The sequence below is a fragment of the Calonectris borealis genome, chromosome 3, assembly GCF_964195595.1.
Source record: "Calonectris borealis chromosome 3, bCalBor7.hap1.2, whole genome shotgun sequence".
Lineage (NCBI taxonomy): Eukaryota > Metazoa > Chordata > Aves > Procellariiformes > Procellariidae > Calonectris > Calonectris borealis.
The window spans coordinates 87,330,118-87,353,712 of record NC_134314.1 but is presented as its reverse complement, the minus strand read 5'-3'; the positions used below and the strand labels follow the sequence as shown (position 1 = coordinate 87,353,712).

Sequence of the window (23,595 nt, the reverse complement as noted above, 5' to 3'; positions counted from 1 at the left end):
CTCCCTGCCCCATGACCCAGAGACCCGTCCCCCCTCGCCTTCCCTGCATGCCAGGAGGAGGGAGCACAGCTGCTAGATAGTTCTCCTGGTTTTTATGTACATGACCTCAGTTGCAAGCATTTGTCTAGGTTTCCTAGTGACGGCATCAATTGTACCTCAAACAAAAGAGGTCTTTTTGATGAAGGGAGGGAATATCATCACATTTCTAATGCCTCCAGTAAAGCAAACGTGTTTCATGTCAAAGTAGCCTGTATACTTTTTCTTTATAGGTAGTGAGAGTTGTGATGATGTCCATTTTAGATCATGGCTGCTTCAGTTCGCATAGCAAGGAAGCTGCTTGAGAGACATTCAGGACATCTTCCTGAACCATATGAAGAGTTGAAGCTTTGTTTTTTTCATAGAATCATAGAATCATTAAGGTTGGAAAAGACCTCTAAGATCATCGAGTCCAACCATCAACGCAACACCACCATACCCACTACACCATGTCCCTAAGCACCACATCTACACGTCTTTTAAATACTTCCAGGGATGGGGACTCAACCACTTCCCTGGGCAGCCTGTTCCAAGGCCTGACCACTCTTTCAGTAAAGAAATTTCTCCTAATGTCCAATCTAAACCTCCCTTGGTGCAACTTGAGGCCATTTCCTCTCGTCCTATCACAAGTTACTTGGGAGAAGAGACCAACACCTACCTCACTACAACCTCCCTGTCAGGGGTAGCAAAGGTGCAATCGAGAATAAAAATGTACAATACTGTATAGTGAAGTTCTTTTTATGTTTGAAGTAAAATACCTATAGGTTATGGTTTCAGTAAAACTTTGCATGCATACTGATCTTAGAAAGAATAAAGAAATAAACTTTAAGATTTTTAAGCAACTTTGAATCGCAATTTGTTTGCTCTAAGTCTCAGCATATGTCAGAGTTGAGAAGAATTTGAGGCATATTTCAGTATCTTGGTCAACCAGTTCCTGAAACTGTTGATTCGAAACATTTGAAGCATTTAAGTGACCATAGTGGAGTTACTTTGGATTTTCCCATTGCAACTAAGACAAAGAATAGTCTTATAATATTCCCTTTGATTTCACAGTCAATAAATAGAAATTACATTTAAGTATAGCACCAGAATGAAAAATATACCTGAAATTAAAACTTAAAAGAACATGAGTCAAAACTTCCAAAATACTAAGTTCAATCTTACTCTTATTTTCAAAGAGAACATCTTTTAGAAACTAAAATCTAGAGAGTTCCTGAATGTTTTCATCCCCACTGTATATAACTCACTGTCTGGAAACCGATATAGAAGTTACAGGAGTTGTGATTTTACAAATACATTTTCCAAATGGTATTTGCTATATAAAATTGCAAAAAGTGTTAGCTTTTCAAGGCTTATCCATTTTCTTTACTACATGGTAGGAGGAGAGATGACTCATCATCAATAGAGAGGCATGATATGAGCTAAGCCGAACTAACACTGCTATAGTTGTAGTGTTTATATTGCACAGTAAGAATACCTTTGAATTTAGTTTAGGTTAAAATGGAAGCAGCATGTTATTAAAGATAAACAGTGGAATAAAAATTTCGACTCATTCTGATAGAGCTAATCATTGACAAGGTAACACCTTAAGAGAAAAAGGCCGATGAGATTGCCCTTTATTCTCTTTTTATTTTGTCTCTTGTGTCTAAAACTATCAATTGACTTTCCCTGAGTGCTCAGTGTAGCAGATCCTACGGCACTGTCCTCTGGTCTTGCCAAAGAGATGAGACTGTCATAGCACAATGAAGAACATCCATCTTAGTTCTGTTCAAGCCTTCTACATCTGCTTAATTTAGAAGACTTATCCATTAAGAGCCTTTCTGATGCTTTACGTGGCAAATCAGTTTTCTGCTGGGAAATGTTTTCACAGCCACACTGTTTCGTGAGAATTTTTTTGACGTCGTTATCTGGAAGTACTGAAATACTGCATTTTGGTTTTATTGTTTTATTATTAATCTTCTGTTAGAAGCTGTTTTATGAGTCAGAAAGATGAAGATGAAACATTCTGTTTGTTTTATACTAAAAAAAGGCTTTGCCCCTGTTGAATTAAACATTTTGATAGCTTTCAAGGAAAATATTTTGGAATTTTTCATTTTGTGCGAAGGTTTGATGTTTGGTGTTGGGGTACCACTTCACAACAAAATGAAGTTTGAGAGCCTCAGAATTTGCTGCAGGGTAGAAACTCTGGTGTCTCATGTGTTCTGTTGTGATTCGTAAAGCATCCTTTTGAGGATGCACTTTTGGCCGGGGAAGATCAGAGAATAACAGAGAAGTTGGGGGCTATATTGAGCAACCACAGAATATGATCAACACAGAGAATCTTCATTATCCAGTTAAATTGTCACATCAGAAATGCTGATTGTAGGGTCCTTAGCAGAGGGATTCACTGTTCCAATGTGTTTGAATAGCAATTATTATGAGGTACTTCCATATTAAAATTACTGAACGATCTCCGCAACACCAAACTGCAGAGTAGCTTCTGCCTCTGCCAGATCTTCTGCCTTCCCTTATACGCTTGGCTTGGTGATCATCATCTTTACTAAGATTAGAGTACACCAAGTTTAGGCAGCACTAAAGGGTTTTAAATGTATGTATTTGCTTTATATGTAGCAAGAGTTACTTGTGGGTGCTTCATCTTAAGAATCTATGCTCAGAGCTGTAATTTTCCTCTATTTTCTCAGTGCACACGTGTTCTTGTTTGATAAAGAAGTTGTCTATCTTTGTTAGCTCACTTGCTAAAAAGAAGAAAACACTAACTAGCAAGTGCATCTCTCATAAGGCAAGCTAAATGGTGATTTTAAACACTCAATAAGGAAAAATCACTGAAATTTAAAGGTATATTGACAATGGTGGAATCTTGTCATATCTTTCCTTCAGTGACAGTCATTTCTAGAAGCATAACTTGGGAGTGGAGACTCATTACTATTTAGATACATTTTATCTATATTATTAAGAAATATGGAAATCAAAGTTTTAAAGTTGAATCTATAAACCTTTTTTTAATATACTCACTTAACTTAATAAACAATCACTTTATATTAAAAAAAAATCACTAGCTTATAAATATATTCCAGTGGCAATTACTTAAAACCATGGAATGTCTGTGTTCCAAAAATAGCGATGGTCATAGACATACTCTTTGCAAAGTCAATAAAAGATGAGAGCTGGTGAATTTGAGATGAACAAAGTCTTCTGACTTTTCCTGGCTGGTTTGAATTGCTGCTGTGTTTGTGTGATGCATGACAAATTGGCTGATCATCTCTCATTTGAGCAGCATGTTTTACTAACTGTTAATGTGACCAGCAGAAAAGATCCTGCTCCCCTGAGATATTGCTCTCCTGTGAGTGTATGGAAGAAACGCTGGGCCTTAAACTACCATATTTCCCAGTGCCATTCAGCGAAGAAAACCATGCTGTGCAAGCAGGATCAGGCAGGCTAAGGGTGGACCTGCTGCTAGAGGCTGGCGAGCTCTCAAGAGGCACAGAGCAGGTGAATGGAAGCATTTGCTAGTCCAGAAACTTTATAGAGGAGGTTTCATAGCGTTGCAAATTGTTGCTGTGAATGCCATGCCATCCACAGCACTGTGCCCCACTGAGCCTGTGGAAGGGATTAACAATGCCAGTTTGGCAGCAGTAAAGGCAGCAACATGGCAGGTATGAGGAAACAAAGGAGCTTATGTGTAAGCAGGAGCCTGTATTCCCATCCATTGGACATTATTTGTTGAAAACAGTGCTATGGCAGGCATTCATTTGTCTACTGGTATTTGACAGGAGCTCATTTCTATGCAGGGTGAAATAGAATTAGCATAACAGAAAGGAGGACTAAAACAGCCTAGTGTATACTTAGTTTCTAAGTATAAATCTGCCTCATGCAAAGTGAAGCAGAAATTGGAAGGGGATAATCTACTTAAGTCTTCTCTCCTAGGTGTCTGATATCCATCCTCCTTTGCATCAAGAAAAACTCTTACCAGTCATATTACCACTGCTCCATTTCCCCTGTATTTTGGAGACGACAGTGGCTCCGTTCCCAGGCTACCAAGCCGTGGGAAGTGATCTGCCTACTGCCATCATCAGGCTATTTGCTAGTCCAGGCACAAGTACCCTTCACTGTTCTCTATCAATTTCTTACCTGTCAATAGGGTACCAGAAGAACTGTATTAATTGCTGTTGCCAGATTGAACAGGGTATAATTATCTCATGGAAAAATACTTCAAATTTTTAAATTTTGGGGTTTTGTTGTCTTTTATTTCCTGTTGCAGTAGAGGGCTGGTAGCTTTATTTTTTAATGTATTGACTAGTTCATTTTAGCTCTTTTCAGGCTGTAAGAAGAATCAGCAAGAACATGTTTTTCCCACACCTCTGTTTGCTCCCTCCCTCCCAACCTTGGGATCATAATTGCATTTAGACAGCACAACTCCTTAGCTGACTGACAAATCTTTATTCTCTCCAACACAGGAGTTGTGTCTGCTTTCACCTTCCACTAGTAAACAGCAGTCCTGGTACTGGATACCTATTTGCTTTATATTTCTTTACTGATCCTGCCTTTGTTTTCCCAAGAGAGCGTATACCATCTTTCCTGAGTCTGCAATCGATGGTTAAGGAAGAAATGGTGGCCATCAACAATTTTACATAAAATAGGTACAGGTATTAAAATATTACATGGAGAGGCCAAAATACAAATAAATTGTTGTGTACAGAAGCTGTGAAGAAGAGGGGCAGAACTGGTTTGGATAGGTACGTGAATGGTTGTGTATATGTGTTCCCTTACTGAGGGTTTTTTTACATCTTGCTACTATTTATTCTTACTATGGCAATGTAAACAGCAAAGGCGCAACAGGTGCTAAAAGTAGTATTCACGTCACTGCATACTCCTAGGCAACAGTATGAACTAAATTTTAGTCGGCATCTTGTGAAAAAGGAAAAAAATAATGAGCTACAGCCTCATCCTCACAAAGAGCTTCTGTACTCACGAGTCTAAGTTATAAGAGACCCATCCTGTGTTCACAGTAAGACACCATCCGTTCTCAGCTGTATTATCCAAATGAAATAAAACATTGAAATGTACAGTAAAATAACATGAAGAATAGAATCCAGACTCCAGGACACGTAGTATTATTTATTACACTAATACCTACAGGCTGATCTTTTCAAAATGCTTCTCTTTTCTCTAGCCCCCAAAATCCATGGGGAACTATTATCTTTACTATAGAGATAAATATAAGCCCCGTGACCTACCAAAGGTCACAAATGGGCTAGTGGTCCAGCATTGTTCAGAATAATGTCTTTTTTGTTATTCTTCTACCCGATAATGGCTGAAAATGACTCTCTCCTGCTTTCTCACATAAACTTCCAAGTGCTTCCTGTGAGCCAGCGGATTGCTGTATCAAATGGTAGATCTGGACACAATGAAGGTGAGGGTAAGGATGGGAGAAGACAGCAGGTTTTTGCAGAGGTCATTACTTCGTCCTGGCTCCAAGAGACATTCCTAAAATGGAGACATTAGTGATGGCTCTATGGTCATTGCCAGAAGCTGATACTGATGGAAAGCAAAATACTTTGCTTCTAAGGTGCATTTGATTAATATGGTCCCAAGTTACTTATAAAAGCAGAATGGCTGCTTTTGAATTCGTATAAAAATGTCATAGACAAAAAGCCAATACTAGCTACAGGGCTGTAATTAATATCTCACAAATGCTCATTTGAATGTCCCTGGGGAAATAGAGCAGCAAAAGAATGAACTTTGTAAACTAAAACGTAGAGGGGTTTATTTTCTCTAAGTTTTACTTCTTGGTTTGCTAAGTTTACTGTGATTGGTGGGAGCATAATTTATATGATGGCTGGCATATATACTCACATATATGAGCATATACCGTACTTCAGTTTTCAATTTTAGACAGAAATACAGTTCTTCTTATGGATGGTATGATTAAGTTTATTTTAAACCCAAGAGCTGTTGATTGCATATTAAAATGGTAGTTCATGTCTATTTAAATTTTTGATAAATCTCCATTGATGGATAAATCATGTTAGAGAATTTCAGTTGTCAGCACAACTTACATTTCAATGAATCTTTGGGAATTATCCTCAAGAGCTAATAGATTTTGCCTTTTTTGTGACAAAGTGCTTGAGGTGCATATGTAAAGAACTACCATGAGAAGAATCATGAGATTTTTATTTCTTTGAGAACAGACCTAGTCATATCTGCTTCAGACAGTTGTGCAGCACAATTATTGACATTTAGAATAAGTTAATTCATAATCTCTGAATAGTGATGAAAAACTGCAAATAAAAAATATGCTGAATTTGGTGGAAATATCGAGTTGGAGCAAAAACCAGTTTTATTTCTAACACAGTTCATTCCATGCTGTATGATGTAAGTGATTTTTATTATGCCAAGCAATTGAGCATAATAAAGTCTTGAAACAATCCCATATTTTGGTAAAAGCTGAACGGGATTAGATTTTCAGTCAGACTAAAGCTCTCAAGTATAGGTACTTACAATTTGAATAACTTCATTTCTTTTCCTTTTTGAAAATGTAGCCCTGCAGCAGATCTTTGAAGTGTAAACTCTGAGACATAACAGTATTAAAATAATCATGGATCTGGAGGCAATAACACAAAAACATCCAGCACAGCTTAATCAAAAGTAGAAATTCATTTGAACTTTCTGTGGTCTATTGAATATTAAAACATTTCATATTTCAAATAGAAAAAAGAAGCCTTGAGCGAAGTTCTAATCATAGTCAATGACATTTCTGGTATAACACTTGAATATTAGGATTAAGGATGAAAGCTTCTACTCAGCTTCAGCAAACTTTCCTGTATCATCTTGTATTTATTGCTATTAGCTGAAAAATAGCTGGTCTGTACTAAAGGCCGTGGAACAGTAGGACCTATGTGTTAAAAAGCAAAAGCACTAAAAAACCCATGTGACTACTTTGGCCAAACAAAGTATTTTTATTGGCATTTTGTCATGAAATTCGTGTTTCGGGGCTTTCTGCTATAGCCTGTGCCCCCACGCTGGGTGGTATCTCTGAAGACAAGTATTTTGTGCACCTGCCATTTTGTAGAACTTCTTTTATTGAGATGAGACTTCCCGTTGGAGATGTTTCTGTAGCTGTGAGAATGGCTGGCTAATGAGCAAATTCTTGGGGAACTTTTATCAGGAATTTCTGCAGAGCATTACATTATGCTGTTGTACTTAGCATCACTAAATCTTTCTGAAGGATGTATTTTAGTCAAAATAACTAAATAAAATAGCTTGGGTTATTCAGGAAACCTGTGATGATCAAAAGGGTTTTTTTGGACATTGGTTTTCAGAGTCTTAAGCGTAGAAAACAGTAAGAGCATGAGTCACTGAAAGAATGTTTTGAAATAGCAACGGTGGAAAAAAACATTTTCAAACCAGCTGTATAAATTAACTATTATTGTGTAGGAACACTTTGTGAAGAAGGAAGCACATTGACATTGTTGCTGGGCAAATGTCAAAACTGTAAGTCACTGTGTCTCCACTGACTTTCTTCCTGAAGTCAAAATCACAAGTCAAATCATATATCATTTATATATTTATTCCCGGTACCCCTGAATTAGGACTTCAGGATTTTCCCCTGTGAAAATCCTCCATGAATGTGAAGTGCCTAGCAAAAATTACATTGCTGCCTCACTTCCTTCCATTGCCATCTGTGTGTGGGTGTCTTTGGGGGGCAGTATGGCAAGAATTAAAAGAACCATTTCAGAAGGAAAATATTATATTTCTTAAAGATATTGAAGTGGAAATATGAAAAAAATACAGAATTGCTTGAAGCAATAGTGCGGTGAAGACTTTCACAAGGCCTTTTTGTTGAACTTGGAGGCTGTTTTTACACACTATTTTCAAACTGCTGATATTAAAAAACAAGAAAGTATAACTTTATTGTGGCAGAGATAATCTCAGGCAGCTTTTACTGTGTTGCAAAGATTATCAAAGTGCAACTTGCAGGCACTTACTGATATGTGTATGAGAGAAAGAACACATTTGACTAATAGTGATAGGCAATTTTGTAAAAACTAAGAGGGCAGAAGCTGCAGTATGTGATGACAATGCTACAGAAAGTTAATAAGGGTGCTTTGGATAGTGCCACTGCTACTTCAATGAATATTTTCTTCTAGCTTTCTTTTGAAGACATTGTAATTGTGAAATCTGCAGCAACACTGTAAATAGTATCTCCAGCTAGATACAATGTGCATTTTTATGCCCATTTGTATGTTCTTAAAAAAAATCCAAAATTGAATAATCTGTTTTTATATTTTAAGCAGGTATAAACTAAGGTAATTGAGATTTATGCAAATCATAAAATTAGATGACTTCACAATTTATGCATGGTCACCTACTATAGTTAAGATGGGGTATAAAATTATTTACAGTGGTTGCTCCTATCTACAAACACTGCATGAAATAACGTTGTCTGTTCCTCTCTGGCTCCACCCTGACACCATTTCTGCTTGGTAGCCCTTTAGCTCTGGGGTCTCAGCTGTCCACATTCCCCTGGAATACTTAACATAGGGTCTCAGTATAGTCCTAGCACAAGCTTATTATTTTTACATATCCAGAGGAAAAAAACCATTCAAATGACCTAGGAAATGCCTTCATTTAGAAATTTCAGTCACTGATGAATTACTGAAAAAAGCTCCATTTCAGTAATTGCATACCAATATGTAGGATAAAGGAAAAAAAGCCTGTGCCTTGGTGATTCTTTCCCCTGAGGAGCCCTCCATCATGAAACTAACAATGAATTGTTTTTCTGTTAATCTGAAACTTGCTTGCTCATCAAGAAAGAAGACTTAGGAGGTGATCAGTGAAATTTTGTGGTGTTAGCTCAGCAGTGAACGCCAAAAGATTGTGCTTATCAATCTACCTGTTTTCTATACCAAGTTGTCAGCAAGATACATGAAACATCTAGTAGACTTAAAAAGAAAGCCAGATGAACTATTTATAAGTAGCAAATTTGTCCCTCAAAAATGTGTTGTCAGTTTTCCTGAAGTAATCGTGGATGAATTTTCAGAGTGAGAGTTCAAGATAGTTTGGTAACAGTGATGTTATTGTTGCCCTTTTCCATGTTATTTCAGGAACCGGAGGACAAACTTGGGATAGGAGTCACATATCCATTTCCTTCTTGGCTTTTCTTGAGGGAGGCTGCTCTCACGTTCATACACTGCTGTGTGCTGCATCAGGATGCACTTGCCGATGTGGTTCACTTTCCATAAACCAGCCTTCACTGCAGGAGGGAGGGGACTCCAGGTGCTCAACTCCGCACATGGGTGTTCTACAGGGTAGCAAATCATTTATTTTCTCCTGTTATGTCCAAAACTATTTAACACAAAAGCATTACAGCTACAGCAAAAGGAATTAAAAGAGGCCCCTACCAGAATACCTGAAGACTGAGGTGGAGACAATCAGGTTCAAATGCCTGAAACTGCTTGTGTCTGAGCAGAAATTTGAATTAAGTTGCCTCATGCTTTAGAGGATATAGTCAGCAGGCAGTAGAGATTGTTCTCTTCCACGTGGAGTTTCTCATTCTTTGTACAAAGAAGTTACATCGTCACTGAGAGAGACAGAAAAAATTGTTCTTTAGGCTGGTGGCTGGGCACTCACCTACAAGATGGGATATCGAGAGTGCAGAACAGCTTCATTGCCTAGCGATTTACGCAGTACACGCTAGGGGGAAGAGCATGGACACAGTTATGCTTGGTGTTCAGAGGGTTCCTGCTCTCCACTTGGAGGTGGATCCAAAACTATTTGGAGGATGAGATTACCCAAAGGTAATGAGGGAAGGAGAACAAGATGAGCTGATGAATTCTTGGCTGTTTCTCTCTTAATAGTACCCAGATATGTTTGCATGTGTTTGAAGGGTGAAGAGAGGAATTGATTGAGAGGAGAAGAAGGATGGGTCGTAATGATGAGGAAAACTGAAAGTCGCTTAGCTTCTAATCTTCCTTTACCATTATTTAAGGTTTCTGATGGAGAGGAAATCAAGTAGGTCTCACTGATAAGCCTCCTGGGCTCCTTGCTCATCTCAGACTTTAGAAGTTTTGCTTTGAGAATGCATACAGTATTTAAAAATGAAGTGTTGGGGTTTTTTTCCCTATTTGGAGATGAAGATTTCTCATAAATGAAATTTCTCCAGGGCAACTTTATGGTGTTCAGAATTCTACTTATATTTCCTGGATTTTTTCCCCACAAATACTTTTTACATAGAAGAAGATGTAAGATTTTGTTGTCAGGGGAATGTACAAAATAGTCTTTTCTTTATCCATGTTACCTGAACACTGATATTTTATTATAGTCAAACAAGATCACATGGCTTTACATCATTTTGAAGAAAAGTATAAAAATTCCTTTACAATAGAGGGGCTCTACTGGGTTTTCATACCACTTACCTTTTCTAAACAGCATCACTCTTGTCTTGCAAATGTTTAGCGTGAAGTAATGTTCTTCAGCAAGATGCTAAACCCTAGTGCTTATTATAACAGCCTTGGGATTACAGGGGTCCCATCTGTGGTTACTGGTATATTGCCAATTATGCACAGCTAGTGTCATCTGTAAAACAGTCACTTGTGGCTGTTGAAGAGATCTAAGTAGAGGATGTCTTTTGAGAAGCTTTAGAGATAAATGTTGCTGAAATGAAGCAGCAGTTCCTTTTGCTGGAGAAAACAGGAGCCTGTGTGGATTGGCACTTTTAGGATAAAGAGTGGGCACAGATACACAGCCATGATTAATTACCCTTTTAGTCTTTATGAACTGGGTTTCTGTTCTGAAGCTTGCTTATGAGACAGGGTGTGACTGCAGAATTTACATTACTGGAATTTGTTGGTTAGCACTGTTGAGTGATTTCATATAGGTATGGAAGTGGAAGAGATTTTTCACGTCCTGTATTAGCTCTTTCACAATATGAAAGTAGATAAATTTTCTTCTCTGAAGCAGAGATTCAGTAATTTAACAATACCAAGCAACACGTTGTTCTTCACAGGGTTATGCTAGCCAGAAGAATGGATCCATTCTGCCCTTCTAGGCTTGAGTATTTTTGAGGATTGCTTGCAGCATAGAATGAAAGGGTCCCACTCAAAAGCAGTAGGACGATTCATTTGAGGGGTTATTTCTGTAAATTCCTGTGTCCATCTTCACTTGGGAGAAAAAAGTATATTGCAGCTTATATTGTTTTAAAACTAGAAAACTCTAATAATTTTTGTGCTTGAGTAGTCTCATTAAAATATGTCATATTCTCTGTAAGGTTAGTATTATTGAGATGAGATTTTTAAATCTGCAACGGGTACAAGCTTCCTTAAGGTGTAAGGGGACTCAAACAAATGCATGGTCCACCTCCAATTATAATAAGTCAAAAGAGTAAGTTTATGCATTTGTTTTCATCAATAATTTTAAAAAGCAAGTGGCAGAAATAAGTGTGTGAAAGTTGAGATGCAAATTTCCTTAATCAAACTGCACTTTGATCAATGATGTCTTTCTTTTAAAAGTCAACCCATTTAAATAGTAAAGGTCAGTAGGTTAAATATGTAAATGCAATCATCAGCAATGTATTCAAATTACCACAGTTTCAGCTCTGTTGCCACTCATGGTAAACAATTATACCAGATTAGGTCTATAAATTTATCTTACAATAATCCAAAAGCATAGAGAAAAGAAAGAGAAAACTGTTAAATAAAAATACAAGGTGGAAAGCATTTAAATTAGTATGAAATAAATCCAAATTGAGTTACACAGCTTCTTTGTTTCATTTCCCTTATTTCCCCTTTTTACCATCTAAATATTTGTACCAGCTTACTTCTGAAACTAAGAACTGATCCATCAAAGCACCTCTGAATACATTTTCTGTTAGACTGAAATCCAATGTGGTTTAGTACTGACTAGAGCCATAATTTATGGGGAAATAACTCCTCCTACCTTCAAGCACTGCTGCAATCCCAGCCTCAGAGAGGAGTCCCTACACTCTTCTATCTTCACCTTTCTGTGCACAACACTATCAAGTGATGCAAACTTTCTCTTTGCTCAGCTATAATAGACATAGGGAAAAAATTAGCTGAGTAATCCAGTATGGATCCAAATATGTTTTTCCATAAGTATACCAAAAGATAATATAGCCATTGCTTTTCTTCCCTCTGCCCTTTTGCCCTGAAATATGCAGGTACTTGATTTCTTTCAGACGTATGCATGCGGAATTCATGCACAAACTATTCTTCTCAGAGAAAGAAAAGAAATTGTAAAATATCCGTGCTGATATAACAGAATGACAACATATGTTATGATTTCTGAGAGTGAAAACTTCAGGGAGAATGCAGATCATCTTGTCCCATTCAGCAGTGAAAGCTCTTTCTCGCAGAGTTCAACTCTCCGTTAGAGAGCAATTTTTGTGAGAAAATAGCTACTGCTGAGAACCTGATAGGCCACTGGCCTTTACAATCTCCCTGCTCATCTGATCCAGTTTCTGTGTTTCCAATATGTGAATCAGTGGTGAGAAACAAAATTGTACATTATATTTTTATTCAGACACTCATGACCAAGGATTTTGAAGTGTGTATCAGTAACTAAACTTAATTTCCTGATGTGTCACCATGAAGTAGTGTGACAAAGCAATGGTGTTGAAGACTGAAGTCAAAATGACACAATTCCCTCCTCTCCCAATGAAAAAAAAAAAGGAAACAATGGAAATGCTCTTTCCTTACTAATTTAGTAACAGTCGTCTTGACTTAAATTTAGAAACTGGTACTTTCTAGAATAATGTTTATTAAGTTTTCCCTACTGTGAGTTGCCCTGCATAAAATTCTCCAGGTTCTCAAGACCAGGTGGTGGTGAAGTGCTGAAGGTGACCCAGCTGACCAGGGGGCTCCCTCGAGGGAGCTCCCGGATGATCTGCTGCTGCCTTTCAGCAAACAAGCACCCACACAACAGGCCCACCTTCCCAGCTTTCACAGTGCAGGATAAACATCGTGATGGTTGTGTCGCTTTTGAGAGTTCAGATGGCAAAAGTCTTGATGAAGATAAAGTAAGTGTTTGCTGGATTGTCAACAACAAAACCCTCTCTCTTGGTATCAGTAATGCAGGGGAGCTTCCTCTGTCCCTGTCTGTCTTCATCATCTGTCGATGCTCTGAGGTCTACAAGTAAAAAAAAAAAGAATAGATTTTAGTTACTAAACCAAGATATTAGCAGTAAAAGAGTATTTTTTTGCAAAGGTAGAACCTGTCTCCTTATACAATATGAAATCATTGAGTTAAGTTTCTCAGTGCTCTCATGTTTTGTCATTCCGATTAATAAAATATACTTTCTTGCAACTTGAATCTTCTTCAGCTAAATATGTTTTTGAATTTTTAAAAAGATAGAGAATTTTGAATTTTGATTTTCTTTTGCAGAATTACTATCATATCTTTTTGTTGTCAGATCAAGGCTTACATGGCTCATTGCATCTATGCATAGCAAAAAATGGATCTATAATTCCCATGAAATTTTCTATAGTTCAAAATCATCACCTTTTTGAAACACACTCTATAAAGACTTTTTTAAAATAAGGGTATTGTTCTTGAAAGCTAACCTTATCATTGATGTGGCCTTTATGACTTTGACAAGGGAAATTAGCATTGCAGAGTTCAGAGAGCACGCTTTCCTCAAAAATATTTTCTTAAGATGCTGTGACGGCTTCAGCAACTGCTATTTCTGGACCATTTCATTTAAAATTAATCACTTGTGGAGTTTTCAGCAAGTACATTTTACAAAGAACATGCTTGAGTCTTTTTTGTTTGTATATGAACGTAGACATATTTTTGCCTCTTTCTTTAAAGAAGTTGAAAGTCTCTCATATTTTTGGACTTGAGTAAGATTTTGTGAATTTTATTGCCTTTATCTGGATAGGTGCTAGCATTTAAGGAATCTTACTCTTGGCTTTCAGGCTCTGAGTCTAAAAAAAACTTTTTTTGAATGTTTTCTGCTTGCACTAGCTTTAATTTATTATTACAAATGATCACTTTGCCTTGTCCAGTTTTATTTGCTATAGAAATTCGCATGACAACCTAGGGTTCTTCTGGGATTTCAAAATTCAGTTGGCAATTTAACTTCAGTCTTCTGCACCTTACAGATCTAATAGCCAGCTTGCCTTTTAGCTGCCTTCTGGAAGCGAGGCTTGGAGGGAGACTTGGAGAACTTAGCTTGAGAATCTACTTTGAAAATGTTATTACTGGGGCTTTGTTATGACACATTACCAGTGACTGGCACATTAAACGGTATACAAATACTGAGTATCCTTCTGACATGGCAAACATTTTCTATTTTGGATTGCCGAAGTTTTCCTTTTCAGGAAAGTCCGATACCAAGGTAGTGGCTTCCATAAAATTTATATCATCCAACTAGCTTGTCTTTTGGAATCTTGTCTAGATTCCTGGTGATAAGACAGGTTCAGGTTTGAAGGTTAAAGACGTTTTATCCTATAAGTATTAGTTCTTGTTTACAAATAATGAAGTCTGTAATCTTTTTCATCCTGATTCTTGGATCACAATTCCAGTAGATGTGAAGTGTGATGTATGAAGAATGACATGAATTTACTGGTCACCACATTTTCAAAGCTAGGACTCAAAGAAAATACTGTTTTCTTGTAAAGCATTTACCTGTCTTGCTGCCTTGTTCTTTTCCTGAGATAAGAATTTATAGTAATGGTTTTGTTTTTAGAAACACATTTGCATAAGCGATAAACCTTAGAAAAGGGCACAGGAATGATTGAATGAAATCATGTTGTTGATTAGACATTAAAAGTAACAGCTAAAAAAACACACAGCAAGTTATACAAGGTAAAATCTTTATTATTCTTTTTAGGACTAGAGTTGGCCACAAGATCTCCCAAAGGAATATGAACTGATAAATTTCTTACTTGTGATATGACAAATTGCTTGCAACTTTGTTTTACTTGAATAGCCTTCACACTAGAAGGAAAGTGTTCATGTTAATATTTATTCGTCTGGGCTTTTGTCATTGAAGTCATGCAGCTGAAATCATTGGACTGTTCGAATGTGGTAGCTGGCTTAAACGGCTCTTCAGGCTTTCGGGTACCAGGAGAATGGCTTCGGTATAAAATGTGAATAGAGCAGTAATGATCTTTCAGAATCAGATGATGCAATTGTCAAGAAATCCCATTTCCCCCTATTATTTATAATAAGCCAGAAGACAGCGTAACATAGGTGAAATTTTTGATATGTAGACCACATACGCAAATGTGATGCCAGGAGCTAAGGACTGAGGAATATGGTGTGTCACTGTAGGAAAGTTTTCAAAAGAGGTAAAGAGGAAAGAAGTATATGAAGGTGAGATAAAAAGAATAGAAAATTTCTTCCCATATGGTACCTGAGAGATTTGAAGGAAGCCAAAGTTAAGAATCAGTATTCAAAAATGTCGTGTTGCTTTACTAATTGCTTTTTGTCTCTGACTTTTGAGGATTTAGGAAAATATTTAGGGCTGACTAACTTCTCTAGTCAGCTGACATAAAAATATAGCTAGACTTGGAACTGTCACTGAAGGTTATGAAGTTTCATCTTATACTAAGCTAAAATTCTTCCTTCAGTGTCAACCTCATTAATTTCATATGTATAAATAAAGGACAGAAATTGTATTTATAAAAATGCATAAACCCAGAATATTTTGAGGTAGGAATATCTGTCTGAAACATTTTGTACACATGCAACAACATGGTGAATTGCCTTATTTAAGAAACAATTCAGTGTAAATGCTATGAGAAACATAGCCGCTGGAGTTTAATATGTATCAAAATTTAGACACGTAACATAGTAATGAAAATCTCTGCTCTGGACATGGCTGTAAAATCTCCACAGTTTTCATTGCTATGTAATCAATTTAGTAATGCATACACACATGAAAAGTTATGATATAATCAAGTAGGCTTTGTAAAATACATTAATATTCTTTAAAATTAAAAAAGTAAGGAGAAATAAATTTTCTTTCTTCTCTGAAATGCTTTTATAAAATATCATATTCATAGTCTTAAGAAGACCAAAGGAAATTATGCACTATGCGACGTACAGGAAGAAGTCTGAATCTAGGGAGTGACAGGGGAAATATCCTCCACATTCTAATGTTATATATTATTCTCCATTCATGAGATTTTATTGTTTTGATTTGTTTTATATTTGTGCAGATTGTGTAGATTTTTATTATCTTTTTAAATTTAAGATTTATAAAAGAATTATATTATTATGTCTGCTGAGAAATGGATGAGCAACTAAATATTGGTTCTATAAGGAAGCATTATGTGACATGTCTCTCTATTATGTTGCTAGTCTGAACCGGAGGCATGATGCAACCGTCATGAAACACAGAGAACATGCACATAATCGCCCCTCAGTGTTTCAGTATATTTTCCCCTTAAGCCAATTTGGTTATTTAAAGTTGCTTAAATCATGAATGTGTTTGTATTTTTGTCTGCAGAACTGCTTCTGAATTTATTTTGTAATTCATGCTCACAGTGGGTGAGTCCAACTGTAGCTTTCAGTCTGAAAAACAAGACGGTCTTCAGCTTGTGACTTGGCACATATTGTGCAAAGTGTGATACGAAGTGCATGGCCAAGAGGAGCAGAGGGGGTTAGGAATTAGGAGGTGGGGTTGGAAGGATACTCAGTGTGAAAGACAGCAGGGAATCTGGTATCGAAGGTATTAAGAGGTCAGCAATAACATGGGACCTTATAATAAGGACAGGAAATTAAATAGAAAAAAATGGATAGGCAGTAAATGAAGGGATACAGAAGAAGAAGAGAGAGCGGAGTGGTAAGGAAAGAGCTTTAGCACCAGGGGAAGAATGGATTCTGTCAAGAGCTTAGCCACGAGGCGGAGTTTGAAACATTGGTAGTACACATTTAGGTAACTGAATACACTTTTACTGGTAGCCAGCAGAATGGGTTGAAAGTCACTACAGCAGAAGTGATAGTTAAAGATAATATAGAATCAGAGGGCAAAGTTGAACACAAAGTGCAGCTCCTAAGATGAGCTCATAATGCCATGTATTAGTTCAAAGGAAGTTTTTAAGCATGGCCTGCAGCATATACTCTATATATTGCATAATCACAGTGTGTTGCATTTACATTTTCTAGGCTTCATTTGTAAACTAATTTGGAAGGTGGGGAAAACTTAGTATTAACTTAATAAAGTGTTTGGTTTTCTATGTAAATTTAGCAGTAATGTAATTTTTGAAATGCAGGCTATTATCATACCCTTAATGCACTTCTATTACATTTTATGAGTCTTGGCCTAAAGAAAGAAGTGAGTGGTATGTTTCTTTGCTAAAAGAAAGCTGAAAAAAAGAAACTAAAAAGAAATAGAATGGTCTAGTTTTTTTCCAGACAAACTGAGCAAAAAATGTAGAGATCTCTTACATGGTAGAACAACATTATTTGGCCTAGGGAACTGAAGAAAAGGAAGAGAAAACTTACTAATCTAAAAATGCCTGTTGTTTTGTTCCTAGGTTCAGACATTGTTCAATGGTTAACGAAGAACTTATCTATAGAAGACCCAGGTAATTTCTTTTTTTCATGTCTGAAAATTCTAGCTTGTCTTTTTAAATAATCGGGCCTGACTTTGTCTTCTGTTGCAGTGAGGGTGGCCAGGCAGCATTTGCCCAGTATAATTTCAATAGCAAAACAGACAGCATCAAACCCTAGAAACCTTTGCTAAAAATCTGAGGATTTTGGTTATCCATTTTATTGGAGCAGGTACTGGGAAACAAGATGATGGCCAAGAATGAAAATGATAGCTGCTTTAATTAGTAGAAAATGAGTTTAAGTTCTACTCCATGAGGAATTTACTCAGTGTCATGCTAAATGGTTCGTTAAACACATGCTGTTTTCTTAACAGAATTTTTCAATATATAAAAAATAAATAAAATTAATAAAATACACTCTTGTACTGTTACTGAGAGCTGCATTTGTATTGTTAAGTTTGGACACTTTTAGAGCATCTTAAATGGAAATTGAACTGCAAATAAAATCAGTGCAATGAGGAAGAACAGTTCATTGCTCGATCAACTGGGTTGGAACGTGGAAGTAAAGTTTTGATTCCAAGCTCTGCCACAGGTTTCTTGTGTGGCCAGCAGCAAACACAGTTTGGTGCATATCTGATATTTATTTCCTTGATTTACAGGAATCTTGTTACATGATCTGAAATTTTCCAGAAAGGAATGATTTCCAGTAGAAAATGCTGAATGGCAGACATAAGATATTCTGTGGAAGTTCCTATTACCTTTTGGTTAGGGGAAAGATAATCTTCCTTTTTAAAGCATAATCAAAAATACTTATTTTTCCTCTTTCTGTTTCAGACTTTTGGGAATGGAATTCACGTTTTTTTTTTTTTTCTTTTAATTTAAAAAATGTGGGTTTCTGTCATATTAGAAATGAAAGTATGATCACTGTGGAATTCCATCAAAAAGTAAAATCACTGTGTTTAAAATTGTAACTTGAATAACGAGGAACTATTATAAATACATAATTCGATATTTGGAAGTAGCCAGTTCACAACTTATTGCTATGTTACATGAAAGAGATCACTAATTGCTTCCAGTTTTATGTAACTTTACACAGAGTGTCATATGTTTGGTTCCTAAAGATAGAGATTGCAAGAGACCTATGTGTGATATTGTATTTCTCAGTTGTCAGCTACAAAACACTCACCTATCTATATTTATCAGAGTTTGAAAGATTGCCATTCTATGTTTATTTTATATGATATGGAAGCTTAACCTTTATTTGTCAAACCAGAAGTGCAATACTGGGATAGGCTGTCATTCAGATTATCTGGTTGTTGCAAAATTTGGAAAATAGAAGAAACCTTAAATTAAATGGAAAACATGGTTCCCTATGTTGATATCCAATTAAAATTAAATGAACACACAAACTACTAACATATGTAACCAGAACACCACAGTAATTTAATTTAAGATGGGTTTTATCCTCTCAGATTGCATGGGTGGAAAAAACTATCCACAATGACAAAAATGTCTTATGCATGTCGGTCCTAGTCCAAAGTCAGCTATCTGGGCTGGCTGGATGCAAGCCTTCAGAAAGTCAATCGCCCCAAATGCTGCGTTTGGGTAGTGCTCAGGATTGGCAGATAGCAGTGAATCTGAAAGATGGTGAGGAAGAGCTATTCACATGACAAAACTTCTGAAAATATTCTGTTTTGTAAAATTTTTTAAGTGTGTGACTTTTTGTTCTAGTTCTAGACAAGACAATCTAGAATTTCCTGTGGAAAAGCCCTAAATTTCTGTGAACTGTTGTCACCATAATTTGGATTTCCAGTATCTTCTGTCCACTTTTCACCAGTGTGTCAGGGTTTTACTATGGCTGTCTTTTAAAACTCACCTGTAGGGTCCTGTTACAAAGCTCTTGTGAAGCTATGCAATTTTGTGATGCAGAAATAAATAACGCCTGTGTTTGCACTGAAAGTTATCATCTCCGTCTAATTCTGATATCAGCAACATATCTGTAAAAGCAACATAAAGTAGACCTTGGTTCACATATTTTAAGAGTATATTCTACTCTGTCCAGAAAAATTTAAGGATTATTTGCACACCTCATCTACCAGCGCTGTGAGCTACTTGTGCGAGCAAGGCATGCAAATTGTGATTTAAGGGGTAAGTAGACAGTTAGATTCACAGAATCATAGAACAGCCCATGTTAGAAGGGACCTCGAAATATCATCTGGTCCAATCTTTCATGGGAAAGGGAGCCTAGAGGAGATTATCTAGCACCCTGTCCAGTTGCATCTTGAACACCTCCACTGATGGGGATTCCACCATGTCCCTGGGGAGATTGTTCCAGTGATGGATTGTTCTCACTGTAAAAAATTTCTTTCTTATATGAAGATGAAACTCCTACCCGTGCAACTTGTACCTGTTGCCCCTTGTCCTCTCTGTGTCGCTCCTTGTGAAGAGAGCCTCCATTCCCTTTGTAGCTGCCCTTTAAGTACTGGAAAACTGTGATGAGGTCCTCCTGAGCCTTCTGTTCTTCACAGTAAAAACACCTAACTCCTTCAATCAACTTGTTCTTTAGTAAAACAAAGAACTAGTAAGAAGGAAGTGGCACTACTGTGTATTAAAAAAAAAATCACATTTTGTAGTGCAATTTTTTCCCTTTGTTTTGCATAGGGAATACAACTCCTATACTGTTAAGTGAGAGTGAAGAAGGCTGCTTTATGGATAGTGGGAGAACAAAAGGTAGGAGAAGGTCTGGCAGCAACATTTGCTTTCACTGTGTTAATAAATGTAAAGCTATTATCTGGAAACAGCAATTTCAAGTAAAAAATAGTTACAGGTATAAATTGCCAGTAAAAAAAAAAACCTGCACATTTTTCATAAATGGAAAATCATTTTTTTTGTGGAAGACTTGAAAGATTTTGGCTTGCTGCAGTAAATCTCCATCAAGAAAATAAACTGGAGATGATGCGTGAATTCTGCTAAATTATAGCAGATTTGAAGTTATTTCAGTGGAGCAGAGTAGAGCTTGCACCCAGAATAGCTGTGTGCAACATACAGTTGCTGTTATATTGTTTGCTTTTCAATATGTACTTAAAAAATGTTTGTGTTTCAGCGTAGAACTCATCTGTAAAATTTTAAGGAACAGAAATTATCTAAGTTATTTTTAATGTGGAAGTTTAATTCAGTCATAAAAATAAGTCTGATCTCAACCCGAAAAGAAGCAATTAACTGAGTTTACAGAACTGTAAGGGTTTGTGGTTTGGCACTTAGACATGTGTTTGTTGAATTGACCATTACAGGGTAAGTGCTGACTTCACTGATGGTGCCAATTAATCTTAATGTGGAAAATCTACTCTGTTTTTCTACATGGTGTTTTTCTTTTTTAAAGTGATAATTAGTGCCATGAAATGTCCCAGACTGACCACACTAGAGACTGAAGTCCTTTTAATCCTTAGGGGAAAAAATAGAACAAAAAGGGTAGATGAGCTGATTTAAAAGTGTCAGCTGAAATTGCCAAGAGACTAATTCTGAACTTGGTTCTTGAACTGATTTCTTTGATATACCCTTTGGGCAGACACTTGATTTCTCTATTTCCTAGCATTCCAACATGCTAATGGTGCATCATGCTGTTGTCTCTTTAAGGAGAAAAAACAGTGTCAGCTTTCAAGTATTTTCATAATGAAGTGTGTGTTATTCATAAACACGCATTTCATCCTTAAGTCAGCCCATGAAGAATTTCTATCTAGGTGGCTCAGAAAGAGCCTTTAAGAGTAGATAATATGTTTAGCCATCATCCCCTTGTTCCTTTACAGTACCTTTACTCCTGAGTGTTGCTTATTTAATTTACTCATATCTGCAAAGCCAATTGAATATGGCTGAAGGCACTTCATTGTTGGATGGTTCTGTGCAGTACTGCAGCCAGCTCCAGAATGCGCAGCCTTTGCATTCAGATTGCCTTGGTAGTCCAGCTCATTTTGGCAGTCTGTTGAAGGAATTTGCTACTGCTCTTGGACATCAGGAATTACACTGAAGTCAAATATATATGACTAAATCAAACTTTGTAAGTTATAAAACAAGACTGTTGAAATAGACACCCTCCTGTTATTTTTCAACTTCAGTTCTTGCCATTAGTAGTCTTTTCACTTAACTGATGTAGCTAATTTGTAACTAGATGCCCATCATCAGCCATGTAAACTGTGATCACTGATCCAGTGCAATAAAAATGGAGGACTCAGTAGCACAACATCTGTTTGTGTTTCTTCCACCTTTCCCTCCTTTGCTTTGTAGTAAAATCTCTCTCCAGCAGCTGCTGTGCTAATAATGACCTTGATAATACACAGTACTTGCTCTAAAGAGTTAGAAGAAAAATATTAGGGTTTTTATTTGAGTTTATGAAAGTGTACTTGAAAAATTGGTCATCTCTAAGTTATTTCTGCCCCTTTCCCCATGCATATGCAGTAAGGTAACAGCAAAAAGCAGGAGCCAGACGAGATGTTCTAAATGATTGCCATTTGGGAGACAGCGCCAGACAGCTGCAAGCGAAGGGGAGGTTCTTCCAGAGTTTGCTAATGGAGAAAAGAGCCTCTTATGAAAAGGAACAAAGAAGGGAACGGAAAGGTCATACTTATGTTTGCAGTCTTTGCATTAATCAAAACTTGTGGAAATACAGCATCCTATTTATCAGCTTAACAAAAACAACAAAAAAAAGCTGATAAAAGTAATTTACACTGCCTGCATACATACCATAACCCTCATACTAGGAACGCAGGAACACCAAGACACTCACATTTTTCATATATCTAACAGAACTGTGAGCACATTTTGTTCGATGAGGCAAACCTCATGAACCTTCGTCAAGTCTAGTGTAAATAATTTTCTAACTTTCTTCTACTGGGTGAATTTGATCTGAACTTGTCAGGTCCTGTAACATTTAAATGGAATAATGGCTGTAATTTCAGATGATCAGAAAGAAAGTAAAACTCAAATCCTGCTTGGGAATAGAAAATGTCAAAATTTAGAGACACTGCTTTAGTACCAATGGTATTAATGTTGTGATACTCAAGCAAAATAAAAATGTATGGGTCAGTTTTCCTTTAGTTATGTGTAGCATGGGTGGTACTTACCCATGTGTGGCAATCGGTGGGCTTCTAGCCACTGCTGCGGTTTCAGGACTGCAGTGGTAAATGTTCACATGCAGAGATTATTTTATTTGCCCAAAGCCTTTAGATAGATTTTGGAAATGGTGAACGGAGGTGTATTGCCTGTAATTCAATTGTGACAGGATAAATCAGATTTAATGGATTTCACTTTTTGCCACTGAAGCTTTTTCCAGTTTGGTATAATCTGTTGCCTTGTGTAGACTGCATGTGTTAGGGGTGTCTCCCAAGAGCACAAAGAGCAGCAGGGCCAGCCTGGAGTGAGCTTTCACTCTACATATGTGCCGGTATTTTTTGAGCAGCCTCATTTCCAAGTAGTCACTCTTGAAGGTGATTAACATGTTCCTAGGTTGGCCAGTTTATTTTCTTGCTTGCAGATAGGTGGTAGGCTACATCAGTGCTCATTTCCAATTTCCTTTCAAGGAGCAGTAATTTCTTCTGATATGTTTAGTAGTGTGGCAGCTGGTTAAAAATGAACAGTTTTTTACGCTTGCAGGGAAGAAATGGAGTTTGTGACTGGTAGAGATGCAAAGAGTTCATGATATCTATGACAAATTGCTTCCTTTACATAGGCAGATAGGTCAAACTATCACAACCTGTTTCATCATACTAAATACGTCTAAATAAAATTCCTCCTTCCTGGTTGCCTTAAGGTGGCATTATTTTACAAGATACTATACAAAATTGTGTTTTTTCACCCTAGTAATTAATACACTGTGATTGTAGACAGCAGGATTTACATATAATACAATACCGTAAACTCTAAAAACCCCTTTAGAAACCACTTAATAAACAGTGAAAGATGTTTATCAATATAATAGGTTATATTCGCCAGGTACAAAATGGTTCTAGTCTAGATACCTAATTCTATTTATCATTAAAGTAATTTTATAAAC

General features: G+C 36.8%; 1 protein-coding gene across 6 annotated transcripts in view; it reads left to right on the top strand.

Annotated features, from left to right (window-relative positions):
* The window catches only part of RGS7 (regulator of G protein signaling 7), a 263,978-nt gene that overhangs the window by 135,460 nt on the left and 104,923 nt on the right, over positions 1-23,595 (top strand). For all 6 annotated transcript variants that reach the window (XM_075146535.1, XM_075146539.1, XM_075146537.1 and 3 more), the window contains exon 4: positions 17,538-17,588. In XM_075146535.1, coding sequence (XP_075002636.1) covers positions 17,538-17,588 — 51 coding nt within the window. The remainder of the gene's footprint in view (positions 1-17,537; positions 17,589-23,595) is intronic.